The sequence below is a fragment of the Melospiza georgiana genome, chromosome 5 (assembly GCF_028018845.1).
Source record: "Melospiza georgiana isolate bMelGeo1 chromosome 5, bMelGeo1.pri, whole genome shotgun sequence".
NCBI classification, from domain to species: domain Eukaryota; kingdom Metazoa; phylum Chordata; class Aves; order Passeriformes; family Passerellidae; genus Melospiza; species Melospiza georgiana.
Window position 1 is genome coordinate 30664994 of NC_080434.1, and position 24138 is coordinate 30689131.

Sequence of the window (24138 nt, forward strand, 5' to 3'; positions counted from 1 at the left end):
TTATATACACACTAATAAAACTCATTTGCCCAAATAAATAGCTGTGTTTTTAAAAATAAAATACCACTAGCCTAACTTAAGTTTTTATTACACTGTTATTCAATTAAGTTTATCCATACCTTTTCATTTAGACTTAGATTTATATTCCATAACACAAGTGTTTATTTATCTTTAAGCTCAGTTCTCAAAATTTTCCCAACATAAGCTCCACCTGAGGGTTGTTTCCTTTAAATCATTTTCTGTATCATAAACATTTTCCATAAGCAAAGTAGAGCAGTGCATTCCTCTAAATATACAAACACACATTTTTCTATTCTCTTACATACTCAGCTCATTCATTTGAATCTCATCTAAAAATTCTGTGTACATAGTATTCAAAGATATGATTATTCAGTGGGAATATCTTCCCTTAAGGCAACACAGAAGAGTGAAAAAATAATTTTTTAGATTAAAAATAGACTAGAAATTTCAGCTAACAAATCAGAGATAAGCAAAGACAGAGCAAAGACAAAAATTATTTTTGGCAGGTTCTGATGTCAGTGTTTAGCTTTTTAACTATTTACTCCATCAATCAAGTATATTCAAGTACGGCAGGAGCAATGCACTATTTTAACATGACCTGAACCATATTATTCATTCAAGTTGACTTAATTGAAATTTTAGTGTCTAGAAACAGAAGTGGGATATCTCACTCTGCTTGTTTAAAAAAAGAAAACAAAAAAGAGTCTGCACATAGTTTTCATTCATTCAGTTATGTATAAAAAAAAGTGTGAATGATTACAACTGATTGAAAGTTCATCCAATCAAAATGGATCCATAAATTATTTAATTCTAGGATTTTGCTAAAAAGAGCATGTGGGGGGCATTATTACTTTGGAAATACTTTCTGAATTGTACCACAATCAGAATGTTGAAGGCAACACAAAATAGATCATGCTAATAAGCTGTCCCTTGCACTTTTTACTTATTTTCCAAAATATGATTAGGCAAATCTGCTACTTCAGGTCTAATCACTGCTTTTCTGAAGAAGGAATCTTACTTAACAACTTGAACTTATCTCCAGTTAACTTTACCTCTTCTCTCTCTCCCTGTTGCTTCCTGCATTTCCAAAACTACTAAAAAGCTTTGTCCCAGCAAGCACTAAAGAGACGTTTAACAAATGAAAATGACATTGCTTGATTTCAGCAAAACTTACATGTACTTGCCAGAAAGCACACTGCCCCACAATATTTAACAGTGTGAACATCCATATTTTCATGCATCATTCCAGGGTAAATCTCATTAAACTCATATGTAGGAGTAAAAGCTACAAAGTTTGTAGCTTCCTATGAACACAGTCTGTAGGGCTGCCAACTACTTTTGGAGAAATGGGCAGTCAGCTGTATCTCAGTTGGTACAACCTGGGACCTACTCTTTCACTACAATGCTTTTCTTCTAGTGTGCTACCAAGCCCTATCCTCTTAACAACAACCCATTGCAGCTTCCAATTTTTCCTTAGCAGCCAAACTGATCACCTGGTTCACAGCCTTAAATCAACTTTGCTTGAAAATAAGTCAAAATCTGTTCTCCATGAGTCAGGATTGTAAGCTTGCTTTTTACTCTTCTCCCTCCCCTCAGAATCCTGAACTCCACCAACTCATGGTCACTGCAGCCACGGCTGTCTCTGACCTCCACATTTCCAACCACGTTGGAATTTAGGGTATAGGGAATATGGTATGGTCAACATCACAAACACAATGTATGGTAAAGGGATGCAATACCATTTCACAACTAATTTCATCTGAAATCTGGAACAATGCTTTGGAAGACAATACAGAGCAATACTGAAAATGAAACTGTGCACTGCAGGATTTTTAATTGCTAACAAAAACAAATAGAAACAAAGACCAGCAAGAAGGTCAATAATGACAATTTGTCTTCACAGATGGGTAATGTAAACTTATGAGCAAATAAATCCAAGCAAAATCTGATAAGAACCTACACTGATTTCAGAACAATGCAAGAAACTCTAAGGAGAGAAACACTGGTGAAGAAAATTAGGCAGTAGGGAACTAAAGGAAAACATCACTCCTAAAAAAAATCCAAAATCCACTCAAAGAGGATAGCAATTTCTAGTTTGACCATAACCATCAACAAGAATTCATGTTACAATGTATTAAATACTGTCCTTTAAATAAAACTCAAAATACAAAGGCACAGAATTAGAGAGACCACATGAAACAGTATTTTACTAACATCCATTTTGCGTCTGGCGGTTTCTTATATAACAAAAGGATACTAATTTCAGAAATTCTGCTTTGTAAAATCCAACTTTTCAACAAGGTTGTATAAACACTTCTTATCAATGTATCAATCTGTAATTCGGTTTGACAGGAAGCCAGGAAATTGTGGTACTACAACAGAGGCACTAGACAATTCTTGCCCCACAACTTCTATTGCATGATGTGGCATTTATGAAGGACACAAGTACACAAAGCCAAACTATACATACAAAACAAAACACTTAAGGTTAACAAAATCAGTACCAACAAAAACAAAAAATTAAGAAATTATGATTACTAAAAGCAAGTGCACAGAGTACATAAAGGTATTAAACACAAGGATCTGCAAGCACGCAACAATTTACAAGACAACTGCTACCTTGAAGAACCTTGAATGTACATAAGCAATTTTTTATTTTCCTTAAGGCATTTGCAACTGTAAAGCTGATAATACAAAATTAATTACCAGAAATTGTTCTAAATTAGTGAGCTAAAAGGCCAATCATTAATCTTCCCCATCATTTGATGGTTAATCCATAGCTGTCTGCAATGCTTGGAATGCATCTCTACGCACCACCAGCTGAAGACACTTGTAAGCTAATAACTGCAGCATTTGCCTTAGCCGTTAATTTTAGCTTAATTTGACATCCAACATTTACTAATTGCCAAGGAGAAAAATTAGCATACAGCAATGAGAAAGGGTAAGATGATTGACATTTGCATTAAAGAACTTTGAGAAAATATTGTAACTATACGTTCAGATTTTTTGCCTTTTCTTTCCATTTTCAGGTGGGCAATTTCATAGAGTAGAGAGAGGAAAGGAATATCTTGCCAGACAGGTCAGACAATTCCTCATAGAGTCTGCTCAGTGCAAATCAGCTCCTGTGCTGGTTTAAATAAACTCTTCATAATAAATTAATAAACTCTTCATAATTCCAAAAAGCATCACAACTTTTTGAATCTTAAATAGGATTTTATTGACCTGCTTTTTCCACTTCTCCTCTACTAACACTAACTGTTTCATAAGTGTAATCCAATCTCCAAGCACAAACAGGCCTGTTTAGGCAGGAGACACTACTATCACAGATATCAAAACTAATTTCCAACTCAGCAGAGGAAAAGATACAAAGGTACTGTGTGCACCACACACTGAGTTACAGTCTGTAACCCACTGACTTAAGGAATCTCTGGGCTATTTCTGAGTGGTTCACAGATGGAAGCTAAGCAAAGCAAGTTCAAAAATACTTTGCAGGGTAAGAGGTTTCTAAAGGAGGAGTCTAAACTTCCACCAGAAACACCTTCAATGATGTACAAGGTGCAGGGAAACCATTGCTCCAAGATGGTCTGCTGTTCCTGTTCCTTGCATTTTCACCTAAGTAGCAAGAGTTCTGCCTTTTTTTTTACTCATCTTGAGAAAAAAAATAATTTCTAGAATTAGAAAGCAAGTACTAGTAAATATAATTCATAAAAGTCTGCTTTTCTGAGGGAGAATTTTATGCATGTTACAGCATTTTACCTCAAGTCAAGGTACAGCTTACTGTTACATCATCATACAACAACAAACTCAAACCGCATATTGAACATGTATTAGCTCATTTTCACTAAGGAAATTATCACTTTTAATGAGTTTAAATTGCAAGACACAAGCACACACTATCATACAAGATATGTATTTTCTCACTATGTCAATCCCTGCCACAGTTCAGGGGACTGTCAAACCCTATCTGTACATATTTGATATTTAGCTATTAACAAAAATATTCTGTAACTCAATTCAGCATTTATCACCCCATTGTTGCAACGCCCAGCGACAGGTTTTATGCACTGCTCACTTCTGCCATCCTTTTCCACTATCTCCATATATTGTTCCAGCCCTAAAGCAAAGATTCCACATCCATAATTTCAAAGAATGGCCAGGAGATCTAACTGAGGCCGCACAATGTGAGCAGAGGTAGCTGCAATTATGGAGGAGGATTGCTTCACACTGCAGCAATAGCAAAGAAAGCCACTTACAATTCTTGAGGCTGCAGACACATGTCCCATCTTCCATGCTTTTTTTATACCAAGTCATAGAGATAAGAATCCTCTCTCTCCTCAAACTTCTTTACTTAGGAAGACTATTTCAGAGCTACTGGCCTCTTCATACACCAGATCTCTCTGTTGCTAATGTTTCCATAATTCTTTGTTTTGAGAGCTCTGGCACTTAGAAGCAAATCTCTATTACACTCTTCTTTTAAGGCTTCTCTGCAGCTTTATAAATTCTCAGTTTACCTTGCTCCCTTCTATTCTATCCCCATTTCTTTCAGTTTGGATTAGTCAAATGTTAGCATCCTGCAGCTTTATTCATGACATTGCACTCCCTCAAGCCAAGGGAATAATGAGATGGAGGAGCTCCCCATTAACATACACACTGCATGTGTAAGAGCCCATCACTGGCACACATCTCTGCCTGCTGAACAATGAAAATACATTCTTCTCCCTCCAGCTATTGGTTAGAGAAGCCTTCCCACACATCTGCTAGAGAAGAAGCTGTAAAAAGGAAACACCTCATAAAGGTGAGGGACTGCATCATCACAAGACATTTGTGCTGGGGGTGCACAGCTCTAAAGAAGGTTGCACATTACTATCTCCAAGCTCCTTCTGCTCTCCATAACTCAGATGACAAGCTGAGAATCATTTCTACATAGAATAAGTAATATTTATTAAAAATAACTATTTACACCATTAGACTGAACATAATATTGAATGATTTCAAGGGTACTCCCAGCTTTGCTTCATTGACATATTGGGCATGGCACAAGCGACAAGCAAAAACTGGCAGTGGTACAATGACCTCCGGGCCAGGAACCTCTGCTTCCCCTCAGGGCAATGCAGATAAATTTTTCAGAGGACTGAAGAACACCTGAAACCTCCAGATTTCCCTGGAGCTGAAGATCTCAGCTGTGGGAGACCCTCCTGCCCTCATGACAGGGATAAAAAACAGACAAAAGCATCCTAAGCAAATCCTGGATGCCAACAGGATTTGGATTCCAGATTCCGATGGCCTCTTACCCTCTAAAACTACTGAGCCACATTCACTTCTCTGCAAATTAGTTTTTTAATTGCCACCATATATTAACCCCTCCACCACCTAATCTCTGCAGCTTTTGCTGGTTTTCCCTCATCAGACAGTGATGAAAGCCTGGCAAACATAGCACTCATAAATGCTCTGGGCTTCTTTTCTCCTCCCTTAAATTAAATGAGGAGGGCACAAAAGAATATGTAAATTTACTTAAAAGTCACGATGTTTATTACAACTGTACTTTAGACTGAAAACTAACAATTAGTTAGAAATACACTGTACTGTAAGGTCCCACTATTAACATTTTAAAATTATACTTCTCATTCAGATCAATGAATAAAATTCTTCCACTTAAACAGAACTGCCACTTACACATATTAACATCTCTGAGTCTCACTCACTGAAAATTTCTTGAGCTACTAAAACCAAACATAATTCTTCACCTGAATATATTTTCTTTAACAGAAAGGTAACATGAATCAACTTTTAAGTAGTAAAATATATTTAAGGGCCTGAAATAAGCAGATGTTAGTCTTCCCAGTTTAAAACATTCAGATAATTTAGGAGTGCATTGCACTGTGTAAATAATTTTATTATTTTAAAAACTGGGGAAGCTGAAAGGTTAAAGGGGAAGTTTTCCACCATTCTTTACTTGTTTCCTATTATTAACCCCCAAATCATTGGTCCTTTGTAAAAAGTAACAGGACTAGACGGATAAAAATCTAAGGCTGAGTCAGCATGGTTGCAATGTTTAAAAAATAAAAGTTTTCGGATGCTTTCATAAATTCAACACTGGCCAGTCAGAACAAACTGGAGCTGTGATTTAATTTTTCCAATAGTATTTTCACTGAACTAGAAGCAACAGATTAAACACCTTTGTATACAATGGTTTAATATCTGGAAAGCATCAAAAAATAATATGGAAATTAACAATATATATGAGTAATACTAAGAAATCTGGCTTTTAAAAGGTTGCACACACCTACACACCTTCTAAATTGTGAATGCAAGGAAGCCAATGCAGTGCAATTATGCTGGAAAAGCCGCTGCTGTTTATAAAACGCTGTGCAGCTGTTGGAGGAGAGGGTTACAGTGACAAACAGCTTCCCTGCTACAAAGGTGGCAGGAAATCTATCAAACTGGACAATAAAATTGCAATTGAGTTTCTTTGGCTTTTTATAGCAGCTGCATGTATCTTGATGTGTAGCTCTGCAAAACCTATCCAATTGTGTAACACTGGTCCTTTATGTACTTGTTCTTTATCATGGAATGGTGTTATAAATTAGTGGCACGAATGGCACAGAGGGTTATAAAAAGGAAAAATAAGCAGTAACCCAATACAATTAGAGAGAAATAGGAAAAACCCAAACTGGTTATTCTCTTAGCAATGTTAAAGAAATATTTTTGTTCCCATAATTCCCACATTACTTTGAAAGCATGCTAGAAATCAAAAACATCTGAGATGCACTTAGCATCGAACAATTTGCCCACTGAATTATGCCTACACCAGGTTATGTGTGAATCTCTATGAATCTCAATAGTGGTAAAACAGGACACAAGACCATTTAAAATAAGTAAAATTAACAGGATTAAAAAATCATTATAATTATCTGTTAATGTAAAAGGACATTTTTCAAGACCTTTTTTGTGATTTATCCTAATTTATGTTTATGTAATAGACAGGGAGCTCTGAAGAATCATCTAGTTTCATCTGGCTAGTAGCATGAATTGTATGCATTACTTACAAAAAAAGTTCAAATGGAAAGTGCATAATAAAGGTCAAATTTTAAAATCTTGATAATGGCACCATCATTCATATCAATATTGTCAAGTTTGGTTTTGGTTGCTTTTGCTGTTTAAATACTGTCATTTAGGCTTCTGGAACTAGTATTAGTACTGATGGCCAAAGAAACTGAATTCCTTTAGGAGTTGTTCAATATTCCACCACCACACTCTGCCCACACTCATACACTTCCAAATGTGCCATCATTCAACTTCTTCTGAAATGGTCTGGAAGAACAGATAGATATTAGACATTGACCAGAAAGTCAACAAAGTCAGACTTGGGAAAACTTACAGGGAGTTATTTCTACAACCAAGGACACCTCCCTGTTGCAGCATGCCAGGAACAAACAATGAGAAACACAGACTGAAGTAGGTCATCTTCTCATTCATGGTGTCTCACAAAAACATGCAGCCCTTAAAATACAAATTAATAAACCAGACCAACATTATCTATATCTATCTATTTTTCGGTCTTTTCTAAAACTGCAGGGTTTTGTTCTTGACATTTGGCCATGGCATCACAATAAAATCTTGGGACATTTTCTCTAGGAACTTTACATCATTGATTAGCCACATTAAGTCACTGAAAAGAATGACCAAAAATCCATATAACCTTTCTGACATTGATGTTGTTTAAACAAGATTTCTGACATTACATTATCTTACAAAAGGAGTCTAGGAATAGAACTACAGATTTTAAGATAATGTGCTAGCTAATTTCTAAATTCAAGATACCAAAGCTCTGACTAAGAGTTAAAAGGTGGCCTTTTATTCATCTCTCCATCTTTCCCACGGGACAATTCCCAGCGATTCCCAGCAATCACACACATGCTAAATTATGCCAGTTTTATATAAAAGCACATTAGGGATCTTTACTCTGGTTACAGCTTGCCAATTCACCCATGCCCTCTGCATCGTGGGGCAAAGAGAGGAAACTGGTTTTTGAAGACTGCAAAGCCAACAAAAAAGTATATTAAGAATGGTCCAACACCAAAAATGTGATCTCTGTAAGGGTTAAAGTGTGGCCCTGGGCACTTTGCACAGGAATTCCACTTAGCTAAGTAAGTGTTTAATGAAGTTATTTCACCCATTTTTATTACATAGATTTTTACAATTGTCTCCCATAGCCCAACAATGCACTATGGGCCTCTGAATGCAATAAATAGAGCTGCAAAATAACAAGGTTCTTGCTGTCTGCAGAGACTGACCCTTGCTAAGAAAAAAAATTGTTCAAAATCCAAGATCTCAGAAATGCCAACAATTCCGTAGTATCATAAAGTGATCTTCTGGATTCACAGACATCCTTTTCACTGCTTAACTGCACACATTTAGAAATAGGTAATTTATAAATTAATTCATTTTAAGTAAATATTCTGATAACCAGAATAATTCTGAGGCCCACACTGGCCTCACTCTTGTTTAGAATAAGACAGTATAAAATATTTTTTGTACTACTGTGCCTCATTCAGAGAGCCACTAATAACTTTTATGATGTTACTCTGGTTGTAAGAACAACAGACAGAACAATAACAAAGGGTGATAGTCTCATTCATGCTGCATGGATTTGCACTCTCACCTCATATTCCATGACAGTTTAACAGCAGAAGCATCTACCTTAACTTGGATTTCTTTGCTTTTTACTCATTTGCTTTACAGCCTTCTGATGTTACTAAAAGGTATTTTTGTTGATGAATAGCTCTGGTGCGCCACCTTGTGTTGCTGCTGTTACTAAAAAGCAAGACCAGCACCAAAATTTTTCAGAAATGCTCCTAAAATTTGATGAATCTCACCTTTGAATGTGTGATTGACAGTGTATCCACCCACACACGCCAGCCACCCCACTCATATTTTATTGCATGGTACAGCAAAATCCGAAATATGGTATACACCATCTCAGTTATCTTCTGCTCCTCAGAAGTCTTTGGATTAAAACAACAAAGGGAAAGCATCCACTCCTGCCAGACAGAGCACTGCAACAAACTCCTGCAAAACACACACATGCTACTGAATCAGATTATAAAATATATCTTAGAAATATATACAACAGCTAAGTCAAGAATCCAACATGCTTTAAAAAATTGCTACATGCAAAGCTTCTCTAATTTTTCATACTGACACCTTTGCTAGAGCACAGAATTTGCTGAAACAGCAATGAAGCTGTATCTGCCCTCATGAGTTTAATTTACTAGGAGACTTTGTTATTTATTTTATATAGTTGTGCATAAAACAAGCCATCTTACCTCCTGTTTTCTCTGCTGTTGTTAAACAGTTTAATCATATCTGAGAGAAAGGCTCGCCGCACCTCCAGAGTTTCTGGACACTGTGGAGAATTACGGATCAGGATTGCAATAACCTTCAAAATCTCTGAAAAACAGTTCGTGAGTAACAAAATATTAGAACTAAGCACAGCATAAAACACAAGGCCTCTTTCAACAGTGTTCGCACAAGGAAAGGGACACCACATAAAAAAGTTTTATACTGAGAAAAAGCGCATCTCTATTGGAGAAGTAGGTTTAAGTATAACAAATCCCTTCTTCCAATACTTTTCAAACCTAGTCACCCATCAGGGGGATTTGTATACCTCTAAAGAACATGGAATTCATTGAATTACCATGTTTAAGTAACACAAATATTACTGCATGACAATTGACAAGCTATCAGAATCTGTCAGAACAATTTTTACATGAGGTTCACATAAAAAAGCATCCTTCAGAAAACCAATATATGAGAAAAATGCTCTACCTTATGAGATGTTGCTCTACCTTAACAATACTGAATTTTCAAAGAATGCAACCAACTTCCAATGAAACTTATCAGTTTCTGTTATAAAAAAAATCATATAAAATTTTATCTCTTATTATCACAAAGTTTCCTGTGTTTTTAGGAGGTCAAAATTCAGGGTACATAGCACTTTTTGAAGTAGAGGGGCAGTGACTTTCCTTGCTACTTTAAAAGAAGTCAACTTTGTAAATGAATTAGGGTGCAATTTGAACACAGTCACTGTGATAGTTGCAGTTCATCTTGTACAACTTCTTTAAAGAGAAATTCCTTATCTGATAACAATAATGATCTAAAAAAGGGACTCTGGAAGTCACTCTTCCTACCAGACCTCCATTATTTCAGAATCAACTCAGTCCCCATATAGTCTATACTGACCACAGCAGTGACTGTCAACTCCAAAAGTCTAAGGAGAAAGCAACAGAAACATGCTAACATCTCTTGCTTCATATGAATTTACCAGAAGGGAAATGGCACAATGCAACCAGATTTATTTACTCCATTTCTGCTTTGCTTTCTTTTCTCTTCCCCCCTTTTCCACCTGAAGTAAACTTACAACTGCGACCTACGTTTAATGACAAAGCTAGAAAAGTGAAAAATCTGTTATTTCTCCAGAAAAAAGCTAACTCCCAAAACTATCATAAGTCCATTGTATTATGTACAGAACACATTAATAATGTACATAATTCAGGAAAGGAGATCAGTACTTTCTTTCAGTTCTAAAGACATCTAAAGTTTCATATCAAGATATTTCCAATAAAGTAAGCTAACCAGAACAGTGAGCAGATACATTTCTCCTATCTTCCATCTAGCATTGTCTTACTGAATTTAATTTAAGATGAAAGGTGTTTCCATATTTTAGGTAATTTAGTCTGACATCACTAAATAATGCATTCAAATTTTGCTGGAATACCTTAACATGTATTAAATCAAAGTATCCTGTGCATAAAAGTCTTGAAAAACCATTTCATAATGTTCTGCACAGCCAAAAAAGGTGAGTTATGAACTAGAGACACATAAAATGTCTTTCAAAAAGCTGTAGAGACATACTCTGTACATAACTCCAACTAAATACAAGTAATCTGTCTTTTAGAGTGAAAAAAATGTAAAACTGAGATTAGAAGACTGATAGGTGTAATTAATAAGCTTGTACATTGGTGGGATTCTTTTAAAGCAGACTTTTCTTAAGGTAACACTTAAAAATGTGTACCATACTTACGAGGATTTTGTATCTTCACCATTGAATCTGGGTCAGGATGTTGTTTATGTATTACTTGAGTGCAAATCTGTTCAGTCAGAATCTAGCAAGAAAAAAGAAGATGCCATATCAATGTACATGAAGAGAGCTTACTGAAAAATATTGGATGCAGCACAATCAACATCATTCTAAAAATGATCCCAAAAAATCCCCACTAACTTTCTTGATAATTTAATTCATCCTGTTTCTAAAACTCTGTAAGCTGCTTTATTCTTTTATTTCTCTCTTAAGTGCATACTGTTATTTAAAGTACACTGGAAGATGAATGTGAATCTAACCAAAGCAATTATCCTAAGGCAAGATCATTGCTATAATAAAATTCCACATCTACATGAGCATCTGGTTGAGACATACAGGTTACTCATTATCTAGAATTGTTCATAATGAGCATAACCAAGTTAAGGAGGGGATAAATCCAAAGCAGTGAGCTTTGGGGGGGGGAAAAAGCAGCATTCAGCTGCATCACACTAAGGTTTAGTGTCATCTGGAACATATCAGCAAAAATATGTAAGCAATTTTCTAACAATGTCTTACAAGTAATTAGAAAGATTGAATCCTAACTACAGTGTATGACTACCTCAAACAGGACATTGTATGTGGTCATGGTGAATAAGCTTGTCTGAAGCATCAGCCTTTCAGCCAACAAAGAGAACAATCCATGTCCAAGCATGACTTCAGCTTTTCTCCTAAAATGGTAGAGAAAGATTAAAAAAACACGCATTCCATTTGCTTTAGGGGAGAAAAAGTTTAAAACATGTGCCTCAAGAAATATAAAATCACTGTTAAGATATTTTTCTTGTTTGTTTCTTAAGTCTTTCACTTTTGGTGAAGGAAAAGGGGAAGTGTTCAAATTCTGAAAGGACAAATCATTCCCTGAAGGCAGCCACCTTTCTTCCATAAATGAGGTCCACTCACCCATGGGCCCCAAGAGCTGAAACACAGCCTTGGGGATTTCTGGATAAACACTGAGGAGAGCACACCTTGGCCCTCACTTCACTCAAAAATGCAACCATGGACAGCAATCTCAATAGTTATCTACTATCACAGTCAAGTCAAGACACATTAAAGCTAGTTCTCAGTAACAAGGGGTTCTGTCTCACCAGTCTAATTCTTGCTATTAATTTCACTGGAAAAGGGTCACTTCAAAAAGAAGGAGGCCATACTGCAAGTAACTATTCAATCAGCTTGATAAGGAGTGATAATGCCTGGACACTAGCTGCCAGCAACAAGCACTTCCACCATATCAAAAACACATTTGTGACAAATAGACTGAGGGGTAGTTGAAGAAGAGCAGCTCCTATTCAGTGAAGTCTATATAGTGATTAACCTCCATTATAGCTTTTTTCCCCTTTACACACAAATGTGTGTATACACACCCAATAATTTATACCCAAAGCAACAAATACAATGTCTGTGTCACAACCTACCTTTACTCCTTCCTTTCTTGGGAGGTTTAGTTTTAAGACCCAAATCAGTACTTACTTTGGAGAAAGATGCTTTAAGAAATATCCCATCACTTTCAGAGCTTGCACTCTGATGCCTTCACTTTGTGATGCTAAAAGCTTGTAGACAACCCTAAGTGGAGAAAACACATTGGTCTTCTGTCAATGTGAATAACAAATGCAGGTTTTTGCTCCTTCTAAACCTCCCATAAAAACTTCAGACATCTAAATGTATTTATCAGTTACATCCAATTTCTTTGATCACTTACTTTTTAGACAGTCAAGTGCTTAGGGCCACATCACTATCTGATTCTAGTTGGACTGTGGTTCATAGTATTCAACAGATCTTTAAATCTGTGAAATACAATTTTACTTATCTACATGGACTACTAAGCTCTTTTTAAAAAAAGAAAATATTCATGGAACAGAAGGCACAGTACTTATCCTTTACCATAAATAAGTTAAGATAAAAATTTTGAAGAAATTTGGATCATTTCACTAGGGAGAAGGAAAAAGCCTACCTCATTTAAACAATTTTGGAAAGCCTTTCCAAAACTATCCCAAGTTACAATATAGCATTTTAGATCTGCAAGTTTTAGAGTTCAAAGGAATTTAAGTTTTTAGGCCTTATCTGCACACAACTGAGCACTCATCAATAGTTACGTACTTTTATTTTTATATACCCAAAAATAATTCTGAGGACACCTGAACTAAGACCCAAAAAAAAAAATTAGTTCTATACCAGATACCGGAATTAAAGGTAAAACCAAAGGTGATTAAAAAACAGTTATGTATAACAAATAATTTATCCTGGAGAATGCTGCAACCACAGAAACTATAGAAGGAAAGAAATAAGCAAAACTTATGATGCACTGGCCATTCAAGCAATGGAATCCATTTCTCCTCTTTTCTTTACAGAATACTATCAGGATTTCCTAACTGTATAGGGGAAAAGCATTTCCTTGCTTTTTGTTTCTTCCCCCCACTAGACTGGTTACTTTAACATTTTAATTTTAAGAGAACTCCAAATATTTATAAAGTTTTGGAAAATTATTTTTAAATTTCAAGATTATTATGCCTTAATTGCAAAAAGTAGATGTATCAAGAAGCATACAAACAATCCATTAAGTGACTGGAGACAATACCAGAGCAAGGAGCGTAACAAATGAGACAGGAAAACAAAGTGATTTCTCACTGTGGACTGACTATTCATGCTGACTTGCTCATACACTTGTTAACAAAAAATAAAAGCACCTACTGCTAGTTGTTAAATAAAACCAAATGACCAAATGTACTGCATTGGAGACCCAACCTGACATTCAAATACTTTAGTATTTAGAGGTCTTTATTAGTTTCCCATACGTAACACATTACCATACAAATGAAATCAAATCTGATGAAAATGGGTAAAAAGAAAAATAATCAGTCCAGCACTAAAAGGGGAGAAAACAGAAACATGCCTGAATGCAGTCTCTTGAGAAAGGGCAACTGGAAAAAGAATATATATATATAAACAGGGATTAACCAATAGGTGCAACTAAATAGGTGTAAGAAACGAGACTCTGCCTTTACACAGTGAGAGAATTACTATTCCCCACATCCTTCTATGAGTTGTTCTTACATTCGTTTGCCTGTACCAATTTTTTCCCCACTGTGTTCAGGCAGGTTCCTGTTAAATTAGGAAAATTCAATACTGTGACCACCCTCTGAGAGCTACAAGACAAAAGGAGTCATAACTTAACTCCTCTAGCAGATTTCTACTTGTACAAGTAGAATTTGCTATTTCTCCTACTTTTCTCTCACGATAGTGTTCAACACTTTTTTTCTATTTGTTGGGAAAAAGATTCCAAACAGTGCATAGCACAAAGTGCTACTTTTAAACAAATAAAAAGTTTTTCCAGAAAAGTCCCACAGGAAAAAAAAATGGGCTGAGAACTAACAAGGATCAGAACACATCTGAATCAATTTTTGTCAGCCCCCTTCCAGTTGTAAGACATCTGTAAGAATGGGGGGCTGAAGACAGAGCACCAGCAGATGAAGACATCAATGCACAGACTGAAACGGATCACTCCCTGTTTAAGTGTGACTGGCAGCTTGGAAACATTAAAAAAAACCACCTCATTGATAATAAATCCAACAGCACCTCTTGTCAAAATGAACACCTGGACCCAAAAATCTCCCAAGATGAGGAGCCTCTGATTGCAACGCACACACTGATGAGAACCATTCAGATTTCATGGGAATTCTTGCAAGCAACAGCATGGTCAAAACACTGTTTCCTTTTTCCAACTTAAAAAATTCAAACTTACTGTAATCCATTCCTCTGATCAAATGCAGGAATCATAGAACCAGGATGCTCTGACATCAGAGCAACCAGCAACTGCAAGACATCCATTAGATTGTCATCCTGTTGGATAAAAGTTACAAATTTGAATTCACAACACATTAACACCAGAACATTGTTTTGGCTAAAAGAACCACTACAAAACATTTCAAAAGTATGTGGAGATTAATAATAAACTAAGGACCAAATCACTTTGGCCAGGATCAAAAGAACTATAGCTCTAAAGGCAAGTGCAGGAGAAAACATTGCAAAAAATATACTTAATTGTTTAGGGTGAACAGTGATATATCAGTGTCTGGGATGTAAGGATTTGACAGGTAATGGAAATTTAGACCATGTTACTTCCTTCCACACACATGCTCCTCTGTTTTCATGTGTATTTCCCAATCCTCTCCTGCACAGGAGCTACAAATAAACTGCTGCACATTTTCTGGGGCACAGGGTGCTGTTTAATGAAAAGTTTCTACTCAGAAATGTCTAAATCACAAGGAAAAAAATACTACCACCTGCCACAGACAATATTTTAAATGGGTAATTCAAGTCCCTTGGTAAATTTTTCCATACTTTTAATTTAAAGCACTCTAAGCTACAGTTCATTAACTTGTTCCAAGTTCATTGTAACTAAAAATAACCTCAGAAATAACAAAATGAAACTGTCTTTTCACATACTCTGTAGTATTAAAATGAAAGTTTATTTTAAAACAAAAAGAGTCCACAAATAAAACACTGACCAACACTTTTGAACAAATACTCTGATTCTTTACTCTAGAGTACTCTGTACAAATACTCTAATACTCAATTAGAAAAATCAGTTTTACATTCTCCTGAACAACTCTGTTCACCTGATGATATTAACAGCTGACATTACAGATGCTATCACTATTTAGCCATATGAGAAGGCTAAACTTTATTTTTTTTGTTGATGTTTTTCTGAATCTACATTTAGACTGTGGGATTCAGCATGCATGGATCTTTGACACGTCAGTACGCAAACTGTCACGATATTTAAAATATCACATCCTCATCTGAAGGCCATGTAAAGCTTCTGCTATTTTAGTTCACTCTTATATGGTACCAAGGGTCTTATTATTTACTTCTCCACATAAAGTAGAATTGCTTGACTATGGTAATACCAAGTAGTAGTAACCAGCACAGAAAATAAAATGAAAGTATAGGTGTAAGCAAAATTCTTTAAAAATACAAAAATCTATACTGCTTGAAATGAAGTTCAATTAATTCCTTATTTTACCCATTTCAAGAATCCTTACAGAAATGAGATCAGTTAGATTTATGTCCCCATTTCCCTTGTCTTTGATGTTGCATCTGGCATAAAGTGCCTTTTCCTGGTGCTAAAATATGAAGATGCAGATGTATCAGTGGTAACCAACATTTTCTCCCAATTAAGTTTATATGCTTCTCTTAGATGCCATTAACATACATCTTTATTTTTTTAATGCATGTTTTCAATTTTATTGCTTTATTTAAGAAGCAAAATAAAAAGGGGAGGGAAAAGAAAACAAAAAATATTACTTAGGCTGCCTAAAACAAGGTTTTGACTTTTTTTAAAGTCAGTCTCACCATCTGTTTTTCTGCTTGGTAAATTGGTTTGTAGAACATAAGAAACCATTTTGACTTACTGGCTTAATGAACTTCAATCTAACATTGAACATAGTGCTTAAATCACTGCAAGAATATTGGCATATCAGCACACTACTCTAAGAATTGGACAATGTTTGCTACTTCCTCTGCAGAGCCATCTTGTGGCATAAAGGAGGTTATATTTGAAATTAGTCAAACATTTGGTCACAAACAGCACTAGTAAGGCATTCTTCATAAACACATCCCCCAAATTAAAAATTACCTCATGTATAGTAAGCAGGTAATTGAGGATAGCCTGCAATTCATCTTCCTTTATTCCATAGTCCTTTAAAAACAAACAGGTTTTAAGTATCACCTTTTAAATAAAGAATGCTGTTTCCAAAAAAATCATTGTTACAAGAAACGTTTATATCACAAAGCAAGTACCACACACCAAATTTGCTTTCACCTGATCCTGTAATAGCTTCATAGTTGCAAGGCAGCTCCTTCCCTGCCCCCAAAAGCACCCGCTGAATGCCATAAAAGTGTTTTAAAGCAATTTCAGCACAGGCATAAAAACAATATAAATAGCAATATAGTATATGAAATTGTTAGAGTAATACATGTTAATTGATACAGTCAATTTGAACTGAGAGCTTCCTGTTAATAGAAGAATTAAATTGAGGTAGCATAAAGGACTCAAAAGCAGATCTTGGAGTTAATTACAAGCCTCTTAGCTATACCCATATCTATGTTTGGTTCTTATTATCCACTAGAGAAGCCCATCTTCAGTTGCTATCAACTTTGAAGAAATCTCAATTATTTATGGCACCTATGCCAGCAATATGCCTTGAGGTATTTTTGTGAAAATAAAAGCCAACAGATTCCAAGAACAGGATGAGGGTTGGCAAAAGCAGGCTTCTTCACTTATAGGGCTTTTATTTTTTAAAGCGAGCCCTTCATTTCCCAAAAAGATTTTGCACCACTATGTACAAACAGAAAACTTGCCAAAGGATCAAACTCAAACTTTTTCAATGGGTGCTGTATTTATTTTTGTGCTAGTTTTGGTTGGGGTAGAATTGATTTTCAGGAGACAACACACACTGTGGTTTGGATTTGTGATGGAAACACTGTTGATAACATAGAGATATTTTTGTTATTGCTGAGCAGGGCTTACACAGAGAGAACAAAAACTTATGATAGGAAAAGGTCATGAAGAGCCTATAAGCAACAGAGCTGCTGAATTCCAATATTCCTCTAATGTCCAAGAAACAGTTATGAAACTTACTCATAGTCTCTTATCCTCTGTCCCACTGACCCACAGCACACAGTATCAAATGTTTCTATTTAGTCTTTAGGCACTTATGACATAGCTGGCTGATACTGTTCATGTTAAAAAAAAATTAAATACTTATTTCCCCAACAGTAAACATTTCTAAGCTACTAACAGCTCCATTTCTAATCAAAACAGCTTAAAAGGGGAAAAAAAGCATCCTTGAGCACTGCTGTCTGTGGCAAGAGCCACAACAAAAAGAAGCACCTTACACAGCTGTTTCTATTTGCTATCTCAAAATTCAACATGTTTAAAGCACGTTAGGGACTTCTTTGTGAAAGGAAACTCAAATATCCTACCCTAATTTAAAGCTATCCTACCTTCATGACTAGCTGTTTAATGAACATCAACAAAAATGCTCGCAGGGATAAAATCTCCTTCTGAGTAGGCCGTGGACCATCTACAAAAAAAAAGCAGATAAATAAAAATTAAAAGTCGTTATTAGCACAGCACTTTCACAAAAAGAAAAATAAAAGGCAATTTCTGGGTGAAGGCACAATTCTAAGTCTTCCCAGCCTCCATTTCAGACCACAAAACACTACTGTGTTTTATCACTTTTTACTAGCAAAATGTCTGGATAGTGAGGTTCCACTAAGGCTTCACCTAAATTCTGAAGATTTTAACATTCCCTTGCAGTGCTATAAACCAACTCCATGCAAGGAATAAGACTGATACCAGAACTTTGGGTCAGAATTTCCAGATTTCAAAATTTTGCAGTTCACAGGTTTTTCTTAAGTTCCGCCATAGCTCAAAGCAAGAGCTACATTATTATACACTGGCTAAATGCACAAAAATCAATCTTACAATGCCATGTACATAGAGTACCTTGAAAGATATGACTTAAATTTTTAACTCAAAGTCAAAAAGGACTGGCTTCTGCCATCTCTGTGCAAAGCAGACTTCCAAAGAAACATTTTAAATACCCAGACACTCAGTAGCTCCCAGGAGAGGCAAGGTTAAAAAAACAGGTGCAACCAAGTGTCAAAGTCAAGTAAAAGCTTTGGTACAGAAAGCAAATGAAGTGCTGCAAATACATTTTGGGAGACAGTTTTTGCATTTGCCTGTAGGGTCACAGTTCTCATGATCTTAATCATCACAGAAAAGCAAACCATCTAGAGAATGAAAGTGATCATATGAGTCTGGTTTTATACAGCATAGGCCCACAGGCATATTTGGTTTAAGAACAGCTATTTTCAATATAAACCAGCCTAGTCAAAATAAGCCATTAAACTGCATTACTAAGACTCTCCTACTCATCCACTTGCCTCAGGCTCAATAAATGCATTACGAAACTAAGTAAATCCACGAGGGATTAAAAAGAAAGGAGAAAACATGCATGCTTTGCTTCTTAAAGGATGAAAAATACTACAAAACAATCCTTACAGCCCTCTAACAGGCAAGGCTGGTAATTTTGAGAAGTTGGTGGCAGGAAGTCAGACACATCTAGGGAGCACTCACCCCTAGTAAATCTAGCTCTCTCCCATCTTCTCTCTCTGAAATTCCAAAAATAACTGAGAAAGACCATATTCCCAAGCACAGCTCTGATGTTCCAACATCCTACCATTTCTCTGACCACCTCTGCCAAGTATCAGTTGACATAGGTGTCTGATGACAGAGGATTTTTTCACAATCTATAGCAAATCTAAGTTTGCTATAGATTGTGAAAAAAAAAAATCTCTCAAGGACAAAAGCACACCACTCACTTGTTCAGGGAACCCACCCCACTGAAAGGCAATTATTTCTGAAGAACTGACGGATCTCTTCTAAACATTGTATATAAAACTTTTATAAAACAAACACCAGATTGTGAGAATAAAACTCAATATACATATATGTACATACCTGTGCCCTTGGGAGTTATCCCACTGCGATCCTGAGGGTTCACCACCCAGTAATAATACTTGAGGGTGTGCATGACCAAAAGAACTGTCCCAACCCGCCGGATTGCGCCATAAATGTTAACAGTGGCAATGAACTCGGTGGACAGGTAAGTGTACAGGGTCAGCTGAACCTACACCGCCAGTCAGGAAAACAAAAAGCATCACATCTGAATTACAGCATGTCAGACAACTGAATTCTTACATTTTATCTATCAAAATGTCCTAAATAGATTTTCTCTGTATAGCTTAGTCTTAAAACCTCTGAAAACTGATGAAAAATTTAATTCTATTTCTGAAACTGTGCAGTGCTGGTAATAAGGTTTCAGCTGCAAAGTTTTGATCAAAGTTGTTCACTGTCAGAGAACAGAAATTCACCAAAACAAAAAATGCTCACTTCCAATTTATATCAAGACTTAAAATCTGACAACCAAGATAATTTCCTCTTCAAAAATTGCTGAGTTTTTCCCAGCTAACCCATCCAAACTACCTTCCCAGTCTGGGTCAAAAGTCACAACTCTGTTATGCAGAACACTGCAAGTCTCCCAAATCCCAGAAAACCCTGAGAGTCTGCAAAACTTGACAATTATATGCAGCAAAACAGAGCCTGAAGACAATTCCTGGATGATTTCTGTTGTGGAGCGAGAACCCGTAATTCTTTGGAGTCAAGTCTTAGTTTCAACACTCCCAAATCAATACACCACAAGATATCTTATTGATAAGGATAAGCAATTTTACCTGTGCTGGGATATGAATCCATATTGCAGGATTCAGGAGAACATGATCACACAGCTGCTTCAGCAGGGGTACCCCATTGTGTAAATTGCTCAGGTACTTTGAGAAGGCAAGGCAAAGTTCCAGCACAGCTCTGGTAACGTGAGCTTTGGAAGACTGCAAAAGAAGATTTGCTTAAAGAGAGCCCTGCAACAGTCTAGGAAAAGTATTTAACTCAAGAAAAAATTCAACATTAATGTAAAACATTAAGGAAGATTTACTCTACCTTTTCTAGGCTGTGTCCTATCACAAGGAAGCCTTTACAGGACAGCATCTGTTCTTGCATAGCAATAGAGTTCTTCAACAACTCCATGATGAATGCCAGTAAAGTAGAACTGGAAAACATGTTTTAGTAAACAAAAATGTGTTAAAGGGTTACAGCAAGATAAAATATTTCCAAATTAACGCTACCACCACACAATCCTGAGATACATGTTAAGTAAATGTTCTGTTATGTAACTCAGAACTTTTAAAACAAAAAGCAAAACTAATTTTTGAATGCTTGCTTCAAAAAACTTCTTTATTTTATTAATGCCTTTCTAACTTGAAATTCTGAACTCTGAGATAACCACAAAAGCAAAATCCTTCTGAGTTCTTGCAAAAAGCAACAGTTAAGTTTGTACTACTCTGTGCTTTATGTTTCAACTACAAACTCCTGCAAGATAGGTTACAATAGCCATTCTACTTCTTAAGCTATCAGAGGAGCAAATATTTTTCTCTACACAGCTTTGCTGTTGTGCTGCTGCCAGAGGTACTATTCCTGTCAAGCCATTACTGCCTGTGGATCAAGACTTCAACCAGTTGAAAACCCCTGTATTGCTGGGCCAATTTGCAACTGCATCAAATCCCTGACTCATAACACAGATGCCCAAGTCTGAGCCAGCTCAGGAGACACCAGACACAAAGAGATGGTCTGAAGGTCTGAAGGAATATTGTTACCATCCCTTCTAAGAAACAATATGGATACAGATCATCTTTAAACAGCCATGAAGCTACAAATGCAGAGAATCAGAGCAGAATTCTAAGAAACAATCTCTTTGCTTTTACTGCTGCTCTTGAACTTAGGAGCTCTAGAGCTTCACCAGCTTCTGTGTCTGGGTGTTCAGAAGTTGGATGTAGTTGTACCAGAGCTCAAACCAGAGGAAAAGCCTAGCATCAACACTAAGTAACAGCATCTTCCAAAAATCTGAAGGTTAAAACAAAACCAAGAAAAATTCCAAGGAATGACTTCATGCTGCTGAAAAATTCACCCTTCCTGGAGTTTGTCTTGAAGCCTTCCCCAGTGAATTATCTCCATGACAGGAATAAGCTCAAGAGAATTACCCATTGTTCTGCTACACAGGAAAAAAAAAAAAGTTGTCAACTATAAAATTTGTGTACATTTTGATTCTCTGTGAGCTCTCACAGAACATGTGGTGCAAACAAGTGCATCACTTTGAGGTCCTGCCTGTAACCCTTTTTGTTCTTACACATAATTCAATGTTGCACAAGACAATGCCAACTACTCTGCCATTGGATAAAGCAACAGGCAATTTCCTTTACTTCAAAGGAACAAAGCCCAGGACACTGCAAGTACTATAATGCACTCACCAAACAGTTGTGTCAATGTGGTCTGAGGAATATTGCCTATAGTCCAACTGTGCAAAGAGAGGGAAAAGTACCTGCACTCCTCCAATGGAGTGCAGGGCACTTTGGATGGAGTGCGTCAAGACTGCTTTCACATCCTGACAGAGAAAAAACATGAAATATTGAAACCTCATTCAGACACTGATAAAAAGCTTGTTAAAATAGCCTTTAATTTCTTCAATATAAAAGCTGTATTATTACCAAACAAAAAGAAACAGTAAAAACAAACTGGCTGCCACAGTCACACTAAATGCCCAGAATGCCTGACCTACTGCTTTAGCTACAGATACTTCTAGACACAGATCTACAGTGCAGATCCTCAGGTGAATATACAGGAGGTAGCATTCAAAGGACAGGGAAGAAAAGGATTTCATATCAACAGGCAAAGGATGGGAGATAGGAAACATCTGTAGGGGAGTGAACACCTCAGAAGGAATTTTTTTTTTTCAAAGCTAACCCAGCCTTTGTATTTATTAATAGAATACATTTTTTTTTTTAGGATTCTTTGGCATCCTCTTTAGTTCAAGAAACAGGGGCAAGTCAAACCCAAAAAATCCCGACCTATACACAATTCCATATCAAAATCCCTATAAACTTGGATTTTAGGTTTTCAAACAGAAATAATTTGTACCCTCCAAATCTATGAAAATGTTGACTTACCTGCAGCATGAGGGCATGTGGTGAATGAACAAAAATAGAAGGGTTATCCTTAGGGGATGACTCAAGACACAGCTGTGCATCTGTAGCCCTTGGATTGTACATAAAAGCAATAGCACTGGAGAGTTTGCCATCATATAGCAACAACTTGTGATGTTCATCGAGGAAGAGATCACTTTCTGCCTTGAACTTGAACGTTCCCTGGATCGAGAAGCAGGGTTGAGGAAGGAACAGAGAAAAAAATTAGATTAAGCCCATCGAATATAAAGATCAGAAAAAGTACTGCAAAAAAATGATTAAAATATTGCTTCTTTAACCAAGCAGTATTTCATAAAGAAAGGTTCTCATAAGAACCAAAGACTCATAAGACTCAAAGTCAATTTTACAGCATTAAAATGGCAGAAGTCTTTTGTCCCCTAAGAGTGTCATTGCCAGGATGGTGGGTAGTGTAAAAGAACCACATCAGCCTGGAAACAGCAGGACTGTCAGCAATGTTCACTCAGAAGGAACTAATAATTGAGGAGCAGATAGAAAAGGAACCATCTTTTTTAGTGTATGTTTGTACAGCTGCTGGGGAACAACAGCCTTCAATTAGTGCCCCTCAGGCTATGACAAAACAAATAATAAATCACTGCAACAAAACTAATCCTCAGCACTGACTTCACACATTAAAAAAAAACCCCACTAGCACAAGCAACTATAAAGCCACATTTCTAAAACAAATACATCATAACTGATGTAAAGTTTTCAGCCTCAATGAAAAAGTGAACCAAGTCTGAGATAACAGTTGTGTTCTCCCTCTCCCAATCACCAACATGGAAATTCTGAGAAGCAAACAGGAACACCAATCTATTTGTTCTATAAGAAATCAACAAACTGAACTAATGCTTACTTGTAGCTTCTAAGGCCTTACATAGGCTTACAGAAGAAACACAGAAGATTTTAATAAAAATATTACACTGTAAGATCTTTTTTTTTTGACACAGAGGTGTCACAGCATTCTTAAGAGCTACCATAAAGAATTAAACTTAGGAAAGTCAATTCTAAGATACCTTATATCCCAATCCAAGCTGATAAATGGCAAAGATCTGAGCAGCATTGAGAGCTTCACTAAAAAGGTAAACAGATGTCATCTGCCCACAAAACACTCGATTGGCATCTGCTGTTTCTGAAGAACCCAGGAAACACTTGTCAAACGTCTGAAAACAGAAAACAGAACCCAGTAACAGGGTTTAATCCATGCTACACAAGCAAATCATGCAAAAAATATGCATTTCATAGGCAACACTTTTACATAAACAAGTACTTGAGAGCCTCAGCAGAAAAAAGTATTAAGTTCTGAGACGCATAAAACCACAATTTAT

General features: G+C 36.3%; 1 protein-coding gene across 2 annotated transcripts in view; it reads right to left on the bottom strand.

Annotated features, from left to right (window-relative positions):
* The window catches only part of LRBA (LPS responsive beige-like anchor protein), a 368385-nt gene that overhangs the window by 297732 nt on the left and 46515 nt on the right, over positions 1 to 24138 (bottom strand). For both annotated transcript variants that reach the window (XM_058024236.1, XM_058024237.1), the window contains exons 8-21: positions 23827 to 23973; positions 22778 to 22975; positions 22082 to 22215; positions 20718 to 20826; positions 20456 to 20608; positions 19683 to 19851; positions 18161 to 18240; positions 16791 to 16853; positions 14895 to 14992; positions 12626 to 12718; positions 11721 to 11829; positions 11105 to 11186; positions 9348 to 9471; positions 8898 to 9090 (exon numbers count right to left, since the gene is read on the bottom strand). In XM_058024236.1, the coding sequence (XP_057880219.1) occupies positions 8898 to 9090; positions 9348 to 9471; positions 11105 to 11186; positions 11721 to 11829; positions 12626 to 12718; positions 14895 to 14992; positions 16791 to 16853; positions 18161 to 18240; positions 19683 to 19851; positions 20456 to 20608; positions 20718 to 20826; positions 22082 to 22215; positions 22778 to 22975; positions 23827 to 23973 (1752 nt within the window). The remainder of the gene's footprint in view (positions 1 to 8897; positions 9091 to 9347; positions 9472 to 11104; positions 11187 to 11720; positions 11830 to 12625; positions 12719 to 14894; positions 14993 to 16790; positions 16854 to 18160; positions 18241 to 19682; positions 19852 to 20455; positions 20609 to 20717; positions 20827 to 22081; positions 22216 to 22777; positions 22976 to 23826; positions 23974 to 24138) is intronic.